General features: G+C 35.3%; 1 protein-coding gene across 1 annotated transcript in view; it reads left to right on the plus strand.

Annotated features, from left to right (window-relative positions):
- KHDRBS2 (KH RNA binding domain containing, signal transduction associated 2) overlaps positions 1–14,631 on the plus strand; it is a 721,580-nt gene that overhangs the window by 96,537 nt on the left and 610,412 nt on the right. Inside the window, exon 2 of the mRNA XM_007456845.1 lies at positions 4,374–4,501. Within this exon, the coding sequence (XP_007456907.1) occupies positions 4,374–4,501 (128 nt within the window). The remainder of the gene's footprint in view (positions 1–4,373; positions 4,502–14,631) is intronic.

Raw genomic sequence — 14,631 nt, forward strand, 5'->3', positions numbered from 1 at the left:
CTTGTTGACTTTCTGTCTGGATGATCTATCCATTGATGTAAGTGGGGTGTTAAATTTCCTTACTATTACTGTGTTGCTGTCAATTTCTTCCTTTATGTCTGTTAATAATTGTTTATATATTTTGGTGCTCCTTTTTAGGTATATATATATTTATTATGTCTTCTTAATGAATTGTCTAGAGTTTTAGTTTTGTAAGATGAAGAAGTTATGGAGATCTATTGCACAATAATGTGAATATACTTATAACTACTGAGCTATACACTTAAAACTGATTAAAATGATAAATAATGTTATGTAGTTTTTACCATAATAAAGAGAATACCTTCTTACTGTACCTTCCATCTGACTTAAACCAATGAGTGAAGTTGTGCAAGGTGCATACAGGAATACCAACATTTAACTCTGTTGTAATCTCCACATAATCCTATGGTGTACTGTGGTGATAGCCACTAAAAATAAGTTAATGAATGCTAAAATAAATCCTTGAATCTATCTACCTATCTAAATATCTGTCTATCTATATCTTAACACATAAACAGTGAAAGAAAAACAAAAATATTAAAATCTTTGTAGTTTAACATTTTTTAACAAAATTAAGCTTTCCTTTATGTATTATGTTTTTCCAATAATATGGAAGCCAAATTTAAATAGAGACTGTATAAAAAAATAACTATATAAAATGACTCAACATCTCTATAAAAAACTGATCAGTTATTGCTGGATGATAATCAGTGCCTTTCCATTTTTATGGATACCTATATTGTCTGAACATTCCACAATGAATATGCATTAATTATGAAGTAAAAAAAGAATTACTTTAAAATTTTAAAGTAATTTTTAAATTTACAAAATGAAAAGTGTTTTAAAACCAGGCAAGTTTGGTATATACCACTTTGTGACTATACAGTCGAGAAGTGCAATGACTGATCTATTAGTCATATATTAATAGATACATCAGGGAAGATGAGATAATTCTCTGAAACTATCAAAAGGGCAAAATAAATATAAAAAAATTTAAGGAAAACATAAAGATGGCTAAGAGGCACAAGAAAAGATGCTCAACATCATTAATTATTAGAGAAATGCAAATCAGAACTACAATGGCTTCACACTGGTCAGAATGGCCATCATCAAAATATCTACAAACAATACATACTGGAGAGGATGTGGAGAAAAGGGAACCCTCTTGCACTCTTGGTGGGAATGTAAATCGGTATCGCCAATATGGAGAACAGTATGGAGGTTCCTTAAAAAACTAAAAATAGAACTACCATATGACCCAGCAATCCCACTACTGGGCATATACCCTGAGAAAACTATAATTCAAAAAGACACATGCACCCCAGTGTTCATTGCAGCACTATTTACAGTAGGGCATGGAAGCAACTAAAAAGTCCATCAAAAGATGAATGGATAAAGAAGATGTGGTACATATACACAATGGAAAATTACTCAGCCATTAAAAGGAAGAAAATTGGGTCATTTGTAGAGACGTGGATGGACTTAGAGACTGTCATACAGAGTGAAGTGAGTCAGACACAAAAAGACAAATATTGTATATTAATGCATATATGTGGAATCTAGAAAAATGGCACAGATGAAAGTGTTTGAAAAGCAGAAATAGAGACACAGACGTAAAGAACAAACATATGGATTCCAAGGGGGGAAAAGGGGATGGGATGCATTGGCGGATTGGGATTGACATATATACACTATGTATAAAATAGATAACTAATGAGAATAATGCTGTATAGCATTGAACTCTACTTGATGTTCTGTGGTGACCCAAATGGGAAGGAAATCCAAAAAGGAGGGGATATATGTATGCATATAGCTGATTCACTTCGCTATACAGCAGAAACTAACAAAATATTGTCAAGCAACTGTACCCTAATTAAAAGAAAAAAAAAAGAAAAGAAATTTTTAAAGGAAAGTATAGAAATTAACAGAAAAATCAATGGAAATGGTATTTCATCCAGTCCCATTTCTTGATGGAAAACTTGTTGGAATTAATCATCAAGTGATCAAATTTCAAATGTCTAAAAATGCCTAAGTGGTAGCTTTGTAGAGAGCAAATAATGTCAGACAAATTTAATTTATATCTATGACAGAGTGGCAAGGATAAACCAATAGGGATTGCACTGAATCTGTTCATTGCCTTGGCTACTATAGTCATTTTGACAATATTGATTCTTCCAATCCAAGAACATGGTATATCTTTTCATCTGTTTGTGTTGTCTTTTCTTTCTTTCATCAGCATCTTATATATAGTTTTTGGAGTACAGGTCTTTTGTCTCCTTAGGTAGGTTTATTCTTAGGTACATTTTGTTTTTGATTAGATGGTAAATGGAATTGTTTCTTGAATTTCTCTTTCTGATCTTTCATTGCTAATGTATAGAAATGCAAAAATTTCTGTCTATTAATTTTGTATCCTGCAACTTTACCAAATTAATTGATGAGTTCTAGTAGTTTTCTGGCAGCATCCTTAGGATTTTCTATGTATAGTATCATGTCATCTGCAAACAGTGACAGTTTCATTTCATCTTTTCCAATTTGGCTTCTTTTTATTTCTTTTTCTTCTATTATTTCCATGGTTAGAATTTCCAAGACTATGTTGAATAAAAGTGGCAAGAGTGGACATCCTTGGCTTGTTCCTGATCCTAGAACTGCTTTCAGCTTTTCACCATTGAGTATGATATTAGCTATAGGCTTGTCATATATGGCCTTTATTATGTTGAGGTATGTTCCCTCTATAATTTTCTGGAGAGTTTTTATCATAAATGAGTGTTGAATTTTTTCAAAAGTCTTGTCTGCATCTGTTGAAATGATCATATCGTTTTTATTCTTCAGTTTGTTGATGTGGTGTATCACACTGATTGATTTGTGGATACTGAAAAATTCTCACATCCCCAGGATAAATCACACTTGATCATGGTGTATGATGCTTTTATTGTTTTGTTGGATTCAGATTGCTAATATTTTGTTGAGGAATATTCATGTTCATCAGTAATATTGGCCTATAATTTTCTTTTTTTGTGGTATATTTGTCTGGTTTTGGTTCCAAGGTGGTGGAGCTTGGGAGTATTCCTTCCTCTGCAGTTTTTTGGAATACTTTCAGAAGGATGGGTGTTAGCTTTTCTCTCAACATTTGATATACTTGGCCTGTGGAGCCATCTGGTCCTGGACTTTTGTTAGTTGAGAGTTTTTTAATCACGAATTCAATTTTTGTTCATTTTTTCTATTTCTTCCCGATTCAGTCTTGGGAGATTGTACCTTTCTAAGATTTTATCCATTTCTTCCAGGTTGTCCATTTTATTAGCCTATAGTTGCTTGTAGCAGTCTCTTACGAACCTTTGTATTTCTATGGCAAATAAATTAATTTTAAAAAGGAAGGAAGGATAAATAGTGTACATTTGCTTTAAAAATATTCAGGATTTTCCTGGTGGTGCAGTGGTTAAGAATCTGCCTGCCAGTGCAGGGGACATGGGTTCGAGCCCTCATCTGGAAGGTTCCCACATGCCGCAGAGCAACTAAGCCCATGTACCAGAACTACTGAGGCTGCGCTCTAGAGCCCTCAAGCCACAACTACTGAGCCTATATGCCACAACTACTGAAGCCTGTGCACCTAGAACCCATGCTCCGCAACAAGAGAAGCCCATGCACCACAATGAAGAGTAGCCCCCATTCACCACAACTAGAGAAACCCATGCACAGCAATGAAGACCCAATGCAGACAAAAATTAATAAATAAATAAAAAATATTCACTTTGGGAAGATTCTCATAAGGATAAATTAGTATTTCCCCTTAAACATCTATGTAAGTAATTTCATGTTGATGAATATGAATGATATAATTTACAGATTTAATCCTTTATGTGACTTTTCTGTGACTCCCCTTTTTAATTGGATTTAAGTTTGTTAGAATATAAAATAGCATACTGTTTATCTCTTCTACCCTATTTTAGATAATGGATGATTTCTATTTTCAGTTATTTTTCCATAGGAACAATTCTGACTAAAAACAAAACATTTAACGTTAAAATATATTTGTTCTATTCATTGCTCCTAGGAAATTTATGTTTGCTTAGACATTTTAAATAATTAAAGGGAATATTCTTTCTCAAATTTTGTTTGAAGATGTTAAAAGTTAATTAAATGCACCCTTTATTTCACAGAAGACAGTTGTATCTTCAGTCACTGCTTTTTGGTTTTAGTTGATATAGATCATTGTACAGACAGTACAGTAGCATAGCTTTCAGTCCCTTTATCAAGGTTCTTCAAAATCTTATTTAAGAAAGGGAGTGATAAGAACAGTCAGTGTATTTATGATGACTTCTTATTTCATTTAATGTTTTTTTGTGAATTTTTTTCAGAAATTCAAAAATTTCAAGGTTCTGATGGAAAAAAGGAAGATGAAGAAAAGAAATATCTTGATGTCATCAGCAACAAAAACATAAAGCTCTCAGAAAGGGTATTGATTCCTGTCAAACAGTATCCAAAGGTACTGTAATATATGCTTTGTTCTCATAGAATTAAGAAAAAATTGATAAAAATAAGACTTGATGTTTTATTCATTGTCTTTCATGAAATAAATGTGTAAATCTTCATTTTATTAATATATACAAATATATGATACTGACATAGAAAGAAAACTCTTTGAAAGTATAATAATTTTCAACTGATGGCTGTATTTTTATTCTGTGAATATGGGAAGCATAACTAGATATTTTAATCATTTATTTAATGTGTAAATCATTTGACAATTTGATTTTTCAAATATGCACACTCAATAATGTTTTGGTTCATGTTAAAATGCATATTATTATTACAAAAGGGAGTAGAATTAATGCTACTGTCAATATACAGCATTAGCCAAACAGCAGAGAATTATTACCTTTAGGAAGGTAATATAGTCTTTATTAGACCCTTGAATTGTAATCTCTAGTCTTCTATATTCAGAGCCCATTTATATAATGATTATGATAGTATTTTCTTGAAAATACTTTTTCACTAGACACTTTGTCATCATGTGATATTTTTATCAGCAGAATCATGATTATAAAATATAACATTTCAATAGCATGGTTTCTTTACTTATATTCATAAATTCCAATGGTTGAAAGCAGTTTCTTTTTTTAATTTTTTTTCAAGTAAATTACCTAAGCAAAAAAAAAAAAGGAAACTCAAAGATTTAAGCTGGTAATTAACTTTCTGAAGAGTGTATCTGAAGGAAAGACCATATAATTATCCTAATAATAAAGATTACAGAAATAAATGCTGTAGTTTACCAATTGTCCTGTAATATGATAAAGTTTAGTAAATACAATTAAGTAGAAGGTTGTGTTTATAATTATTTCAAACAGAATAAGCTGTTACAGCACATCAAACCATAAAATTTAACTTTCAGATGAGGTTTTTTGGGCATACACGTTTTTGGTTTTTGTGTTTATTTTGAGCTAGACTTAAACTATTGCAAGATAGGTACATTCAATAGATATATATTTATAATTTAAATTTTATGAAATTTACTTTACACTTATGTTTTAAAATATTAAATTGGGCTGTCATAGAACTGTACATGAAAAGTTTTACTTAGTAATGAAATATGGTAGAAATATGATGGGATATTGTATCTTTTTTAAGGAACCTGGTTAATTAAACCTTTAGAGTCTAGATTGAGTACAGGTTCCTTCTTTAAATCATATATTTAAATATTACATAACTTGATACTTTTTCTCAGAATAATACTTGTCTATTCTTTGGATATGAGAAAGCTCGTGATAGACTCAGTATCTGCTTCTCAATAAAATGTAGCTCTATATCTCTGACCAAGTTGTGTTGGCATTTCAAGTTCTGATAGCTCTCCAAGTGATGGTGTGAGTGTTGTTATGCTGAATATTACAGTAGTAGTTTACACTTGATTCATAATGATGGCTACTGAAACAAGAATATTTTATGGTGTCAATTTTTGTGTGATATTTAATTTCATAATTTATAGGAAGGTTTTTAAACAAGAAAACCACCTATTATTCATATTGAAATAAACCATGTCTCACTAGCAAATTATTGTACCCCCTTGAATTTTTAGAATCACAGAATGCTTAAGATGAGACTAATCTTGGAAATCACAGAATATATAAAACTTCTATTTTATAGATGTGGTAACTAATTATGACTTGCTCATAAAAAATTCACAACTAATTGTGAACTGCTCAAAGAAATAATCTTTGCTCTAGATGGAATGCTTCACAAGGCTACTGTTATTTTAAATACTTCATTTTTTGTGAACCATTACATTTTTAACTTAACTAAAAATGCTCAAACTTTACATGAATTTTTCATATAAAGTGTGGAAGAAAGTTAAAACCGATAGCTCCTAATGATTAATAGTTTTATGGAGTATTATCAAATAACAATTTATGCCTTATAAAATCTACCATTTTTATGAATATGATGCCAAACTTCTTTATTTATTACGGTGATGTGCATTTCATACATCTAATTATCACACATAGAGAACTCTTAGAGCCCTTTTACAGAAAAAGAATACTGAGAAACACAATCATCTATCAAGTTGACGTACATTTGTTTTTGCTTGTTTTTATACTATAACAATAAAATTACAATCAACGTTTTGCAAACAATATTTACTTTCAAAAGCAGTGTTTCTCTCCTGCTGACTGAATATCTGTGGTGTTAAGATTATAATCTCTAATCTTGAACCGTATTTTCTGTGCATTTGTGAGCTGTAACACGTGTAGTGTGGTATGATCCTGTGAACTGTTGAGCAGGACACAAGAGTATGGGTTCAAGGTTTACTCTTTTAAAATAAAAAGTGATGCACCCTTCAGGGGTCCATCAGGGAAAGGCCTGCCTCACACATCTTCTCCCACAGCTGTCCCTGCCCTTGATGCCTGCTGTGTGGACTGACAGTCCATGTAGTGATGACATCATCCTCTCCAACAAAGAGTAATAGAGAATTATGGGAATTCTTGAGGAAATGACCTCATCCCGATTTTACTACTTGACCTTTTACGGACAGATTTTGTTTCAATTAGTCTCTAATTCCAGTTAATTTGCTGACTTAACTGAGTAATTCAAGGAACTGAAAGAAGTTTAAGATTTAAATTATAGAAAATATAAGAATACTTTTCACACACATTAAGAATGATTTATCTAGTGTTTTGTGGTTAATCACTTAATTTGGAGGAAAAAAGCTATATTAAATTATTTTAATGGACAGTTTTTCTTGTTTATTTTCATTTTTTTTTGTTTGTAACAAGATTAGTAAATAAATAGACTTTGTATATCTATTGTTTACATTTGCAAATGTTTTAGAATCAGAGCGATTATGTCTTGATGGTCAAATCTCTAAGGAGGCAATGTGGTCAGTATGTTCCTCTATAATCCTGAGATTAGTGTGGAAAACTCACCACCTTTAACATTAGCTCTTTCTCCCTGAGTCCACACACACAGCACTTTATAGTCCAATACACATTTACTTTTTTGAAATTTGGATACTTCCAACTCTTATGCATATTATAATCAGAATCAGTTTACAGTCTCTATCAGGCAAGTGGTGGTTGTAACTCACTGTTTTTGTCTGTAAACTTTGCACATGTGAATTTGGTCATGGCTTCTTACATTGAGTTGTTTGTAGTGTTGGAAGTATGTGTATTGAGTTTAGTTGCTTTTGAAAGTGTATTAGGGCATTATGATTTAGTGTTGATGTGCTAGGAGATTACATATACAGAAAAAGAAGAGAACTGTAGCTTGGGGCATAAATTTGATATTAATGAAGACAGTCTTCATCCTTGCAAGAAGCAGAAAAAAAAATGCCAAAATTTTTTGGTCCTCAACAAATAAGTGTCTTACAGGACATAAGAAACTAAGATACACATAATGTTGGCTGCTGTGTTCTGTTTTGTTCTGCTAGAAGGATGACTATCACAAGCAGGCATCCATGCAGAAGATGCCCATCACAAGCATAGGTACAGTGAGGAGGGTCAGAGGATGGGGAAGTACTGCCTCCACCTGCTGGATACCTGCCTGTTGCTATTGTACCTATTTGTCCATCTGGGCAATTCAACCTCTCAGTGTCTTTTAAAAACATATTTTTGCTGTTGCCTTTAGAATCCTCTGAAATATATCAGACATCTTCTTCAATTAAATTTGCCCCAAGGCCCACATTTTATTTCTCGACCCAAATTACTGCCAACTTTTAAAGCAATAAATTGCCGGGAGCATAAATTGGCCCCCAAAATTTAGCCCCTTTTAAGATCAAATGCAGCCATGTCCCCCTGTGCTGCTTTTGAAATCAATGCCTTATGTAGATTAATGCAGAAAATTAAAGTTCCAAAATATGTTCAAAAGCACCATACTTGCTCTATATTTTGTCTTTGCCTGCTCAGTCCCACAGAGAGGGGCTGCCTTCTGTGCCTGGTTGGAAGCACACTCTGCAGCCTGGCATGTCCTCCCACAAATCTTGTTTCCTTCTCTGTACTTTGAAAGATGAAAACCAAAACCTGTTATTTTTTCTAACTTTTTAAGTAATTATCAGAGCATTTAAGAATGGTTAATAGGATGATGAGTTAAGATGGCAGAGGAGTAGGGGGACGTGGAGTTCATCTCTCTCCACAGATGCATCAGGAATACAACTACAGATGCAACAGTTCTCACAGAACACTGGCTGAATGCTAGCAGAAGACCTTGAACAACAGAAAGGACTATAAAGATCCTTGCATAACTGGATATGACAAAAAAAAAAGAAGGTAGAGGAGGAGGAGAGGAAGTGGGACAGGACCTGCACCCGCAGTTGGGGAGCTGAAGCAGAGGAGAGATTCCCGGATTTGGGGAAACCCCTCTCTGACAGGGAAATCAATTGGGACAGAAGGGAAGAATTTGAGGCTGTTGGAAGAGGGTGAAGCAGCTGATCTGTGACAGATGCAACAGACTCAGAACTACACAGACAGTCCATACTGTGGCCCTATGTGCTCTGGACTAGGATGTGTGTTCACAAGTGTGCAAGGGAGCTGGGAGCTGGAGCATGGGGATTGGAGAAGAGGCCTGGAGTGAGAACTGGTGTTGGCTGTGGGAAGACAGACCGAGGGGACAGGAAGGAAGAAATCCACAGCAGGGAATGCCTACAAAGGAAGACCGGACTGCCATGGAAGCAGGCGCTACTGCTAAGTCACACTCAGGGGGATGAGTCACTATTGTAGCCTCTCTGTCCCCTCATGCTGGCATCTGCCAACGGACAATAAAAGAAGCCCTCTCAGGGCCGGCCCTCGCACGCTGGCTTCCGGGCACCAAAAATAGCCCAGCCAGGGCCAGGCCTCATGCACCTTACGCCAGGTGCCAGAAAAGGCCCTCACTAAGGCCATATCTCTTGCACCCATGGTCGCTGGCTTCCCTGCACATTTGGTGCCACCAGGGCTCCTGCAAGCAGTCATACCACCTCTGCACCTGGTCCTCACTCTGGCAGACCCATGAGCTCCAAGGCATTCTCAAGACCAGACTCCTCTGGGTGGACCACATGCAGAGTTGGGGATAAAACCAAAGCTGAACCCCAGGGATGGGGCGACTAAGAAAGAGGATTGGAAATCTTTCCATGAGCTGTACAAGCTGCAGATTAAATCCACGTGATCAGCTAGACCCTACGTCTATCCAGTATCTGAGTAGACAATGAGTGTTCCCACAAATGAAAACAGTCTATCTCTGGCAGCTGTGGAGTTTGGGGACAAGAACACACAGGAATTGGGCCACATCAGAGTCTGGGTGATCCCCACAGGGCCCACAGCAGGTCCAGAGACCAGCACAGAGGCAGAGGAGGGCCTCCTGGGGAGACAGAGGTGAGCTGTGGCTCATGGCGTGTGCAAGGACACTTAACAGCTGAGACCCCAGGGAAACATAATTATTACTATTACTTTTATTATGTTTTTATTCATTCTCTTGTTGGTTCTAGCTTTTTTTTTTTAGTTTATTTTCGGGGAGAATCTTCGTGTTTTATAACATTTTTAAACTTTTTTAATATATTTCTGTTTTCACTTTTCTCTTATGTTCTGTGTTCTTTTCTCATTTTTTCTTTTTCTTTCATATATTTTGTATTTTTTAAAAAATTTTCCATTTCTACTTTCCTTTCCTGTTGTTTTGTTTTTTCCCTTTTTTAAAAATTATTTTTATCGGTTTGTTCTGTTTCTTTGCTTTATTCTTCAGTTGGCGTACTTCTTTGGTTTTGTTTTTAGGTTTTGTGTTTTTGTTAGTTTTGATTCTAATTCTTTGATTTCGTTTTTAGATTCTTCAGTTTCTCTGGTTGTTCTCTTGCTTTTTTTGTTTCTGTTTTTTTTGTTTCTGTTTTTGTTTGGTTCTGTTTTTCTTTCTTTTGCATGTGTCTGTGTTTCCTTGTTTCTGTTGTTGATTGATTCTGTTTTTACCATTTGTCTGGGGCATTGTTTGTCTTTTTTTTTCCTTTCTTTAATATATTTTTTATTTTATTTTTTTACATTTCTATTTCTATGTTGCTTTTCTGTTGTTCTGTCTTCTTTCCCCGTTTTCTTTTTTTTTTAATCGTTTTCGGCGCTTTGTTTCTTTGCTTCATTCTTCAATTGGCACTCGGCTTTGGTTTGGTTTTTTGGTTTTGTGCTTTTGTTGCTTTTCTTTTTAATGGTTTGATTTTATTCCTGAGTTTGTTTGGTTGTTTGTTCTCTTGTTTTTTGTTTTATTTGGCTCTGTTTCTTTTGTGTGTGTGTGTGTGTGTGTGTGTGTGTGTGTGTTTCCTTGTTTCTGTTTCTGTTTGTTTGATTTTACTTTTTACCATTTGTCTGGCGTTTTGTTAGTCTTTAAAAAAATTTTTTTTAAATCACCTTTATTGCCAGGATGAGTGACTTGCAGGGTCTTGGTTCCATGACTGGAAGTTGGGTCTGAGGATCCAGGGTGGAAGCACTGAGTCCAGGACACTGGGCCATGAGAGAATTCCCTGCCCTAGGAAAGATTAATCACTAAGCGATTTCACGGAGGCCCCTATCTGAATCCAAGACCCAGCTCCACCCAACTGCCTGCAGCTCCCAAGGATGAACACCTCACACCAAACAACAAACAAGACAGGAAGACAAAACCACGCATCAGCATACAGATGACCTAAGGTCATACTAAGCTCACAGACACCCCAAAACATATCACCTGACACAGCCCTTCTCATCAGAGGGAAAAGACTGAGCTCCATCCACTAGAATTCAGGCACCAGTCTCTCCCATCAGGAAGCCTAGGAAAGCCACTGGACCAACCTCACCACTGGGGGCAGAGAACAGAAGCAAGAGGAACTGCGACCCTGCAGCTGAGGGATAGTATACCTCAAATACTGTAAATTAGACAACATGAGAAGACAGGGAAATATCTTGCAGGCAAAGGAGCAAGATAAAACCCCACAAAACCAGGGCTTCCCTGGTGGCACAGTGGTTGAGAGTCCGCCTGCAGATGCAGGGGACACGGGTTTGTGCCCCAGTCCGGGAAGATCCCACATGCCACGGAGCAGCTAGGCCCATGAGCCATGGTCGCTGAGCCTGCGTGTCCAGAGCCTGTGCTCGGCAACAGGAGAGGCCACATCAGTGAGAGGCCCATGTACTGCAAAAAAAAAAAACAAAAAAACAAAAAACCCACAAAACCAAATAAATGAAGAGGAAATAGGCAAACTACCTGAAACTACTAGAGAGAGTAAATATGAACCAAAATCTCGGAAATAGAATAGAGAAAATACAAGAAACGTTTAACAAGAACCGAGAAGAACTAAAGAATGAACAAACAGTAATGACCAACACAGTAACTGAAATTAAAAATACTCTAGAAGGAATAAAGAGCAGAATAACTTAGGCAGAAGAACGGATACGTGAGCTGGAAGTTAGAATGGTGGAAATAACTGCTGCAGAGCAGAATAAAGAAAAAATAATGAAAAGAATTAAGGACAGTCTCAGAGACTTCTGGGACAATATTAAGCACACCAGCCTTTGAATTATAGGCATCCCAGAAGAATAATTTAAAAAGAAAGGGTCTGAGAAAATATTTCAAGAGATTATAGTTGAAAACTTCCCCAACACGGGAAAGGAAATAATCAGTCAAGTCCAGGAAGTGTAAAGAGTCCCATACAGGATAAACCCAAGGAGAAACATGCCAAGACACATATTAATCAAACTAACAAAAATTAAACAAAATGAAAAAATACTGAAAGCAGGAAGGGAAAAGCAACAAATAATATACAAGTGAATCCTCATAAGGATAACAGCTGATCTTTCAGCAGAAACTCTTCAAGCCAGAGGAGAGTGGCAGGATATATTTAAAGTGATGAAAAGGAAAAACCTATAACCAAGATTCCTCTATGCAGCAAGGATCTCCTTCAGATTTGATGGAGAAATCAAAAGCTTTACAGACAAGCAAAAGCTAAGAGAATTCAGCACCACCAAACCAGCTTTACAACAAATGCTAAAGGAACTTCTCTAGGCAGGAAACACAAGTTAAGGAAAAGATCTACAAAAACAAACCCCCCATAATTAAGAAAATAAAAGGAACATACATATAAATAACTACCTTAAATGTAAGTGGATTAAATGCTCCAACCAAACGTCACAGATTGGCTGAATGGATACAAAAACAAGACCCGTATTTGTGCTGTCTACAAGAGATCAACTTCAGACCTAGGGACACATACAAGCTGAAAGTGAGGGGATGGAAAAAGATACTCCATGAAAATGGAAAACAAAAGAAAGCTGGAGCAGCAATTATCATATCATACAAAAGAGACTGAAATAAAGACTGTTCCAAGAGACAAAGAAGGACACCACATAATGATCAAGTGATCTATCCAAGAAGAAGATATAACGGTTGTAAATATTTATGCACCCAACATAGAAGCACCTCAATACATAAGTCAAATGTTAACAGCCATAAAAGGAGAAATCAACAGTAATACAATAAGAGTAGGGGACTTTAACACCCCATTTACACCAATGGACAGATCATAAAAAATGAAAACAAATAAGGAAACACAAGCTTTAAATGACACATTAGAAAAAATGGACTTGATTGATATTTACAGAACATTCCATCCAAAAACAAGAGTACACTTTCTTCTCAAATGCACGTGGAACATTCTCCAGGATAGATCACATCTTCGGTCACAAATCAAGCCTTGGTAAGTTTAAGAAAATTGAAATCATATAATGCATCTTTTCTGACCACAACACTATGAGACTAGATATCAGTTACAGGGAAAAAACTGTGAAAAATGCAAACACATGTAGGCTAAACAATACGATACTAAATAACCAAGAGATCATTGAATAAATCAAAAAGGAAATCAAAAAATACCTAGAAACAAATGACAATGAAAACATGATTACCCAAAACCTATGGGATGCACCAAAAGCTGTTCTAATAAGGAAGTTTATAGCAATAAAATCCTACCTCAAGAAACAAGAAAAATCTCTAAACAGCGTAACCTTATACCTAAAGCAATTAGAGAAAGAAGAACAAAAAGAAAAAAAAAAACAAAATTAGCAGAAGGAAAGAAATCATAAAAATCGGATCAGAAATCAATGAAAAAGAAATGAAGGAAACAATAGCAAAAATCTCTAAAACTAAAAGCTGGTTCTTTGATAAGAAAACAAAATTGATAAACCATAGCAGACTCATCACAAAAAAAAGGGAGAAGACTCAAATCAACAGAATGAGAAATGAAAAAGGAGAAGTAACAAATGGCACTGCAGAAACACAAAGGATCATGAAAAATGACTATAAGCAACTATATGCCAAAAAAATGCACAACCTGGAATATATGGACAAATTCTTAGAAATGTACAACCTTCAAGGATTGAACCAGGAAGAAATAGAAACTATGAACAGATCAATCAAAAGCACTGAAATTGAAAATGTGATTACAAATCTTCCAACAAACAAAAGCCCAGGACCAGATGGCTTCACAGGCAAATTCTATCAAACATTTAGTGAAGAGCTAACACCTATCCTTCTCAAGCTCTTCCAAAATATACCAAGGGAGGAACACTCCCAAACTCATTCTACGAGGTCACCATCACCCTGATCCCAAAACCAGACAGAGATGTCACAGAAAAAGAAAATTATAGACCAGTATCACTGATGAAGAGAAATGCAAAAATCCTCAACAAAATACTAGCAAACAGAATCCAACAGCACATTAAATAGATCATATACCATGATCAAGCGGGGTTTATCCCAAGAATGCAAGAATTCTTCCATATTTGCAAATCAATCACTGTGATACACCATATTAACAAATTGAAGAATAAAAACCATGTGATCATCTCAATAGAGGCAGAAAAAGCTTTCAACAAAATTCAACACCCATTTATAATAAAAACTCTCCAGAAAATGGGCATAGAGGGAACCAACCTCAACATAATAACAAACCATATATGACAAATCCACTGCCAACATCATTCTCAGTGGTGAAAAACTGAAAGCATTTCCTCTAAAATCAGGAACAAAACAAGATGTCCACTCTCACCACTTTTATTCATGTAGATTTGGAAATCCTAGTTATGGCATTCAGAGAAGAAAAAGAAATAAAACAATCCAAATTGGAAAAGAAGCAGTAAAACTGTCACT

Source organism: Lipotes vexillifer, unplaced genomic scaffold, assembly GCF_000442215.2.
Source record: "Lipotes vexillifer unplaced genomic scaffold, Lipotes_vexillifer_v1.1 scaffold502, whole genome shotgun sequence".
Classification (NCBI taxonomy): Eukaryota; Metazoa; Chordata; class Mammalia; order Artiodactyla; family Lipotidae; genus Lipotes; species Lipotes vexillifer.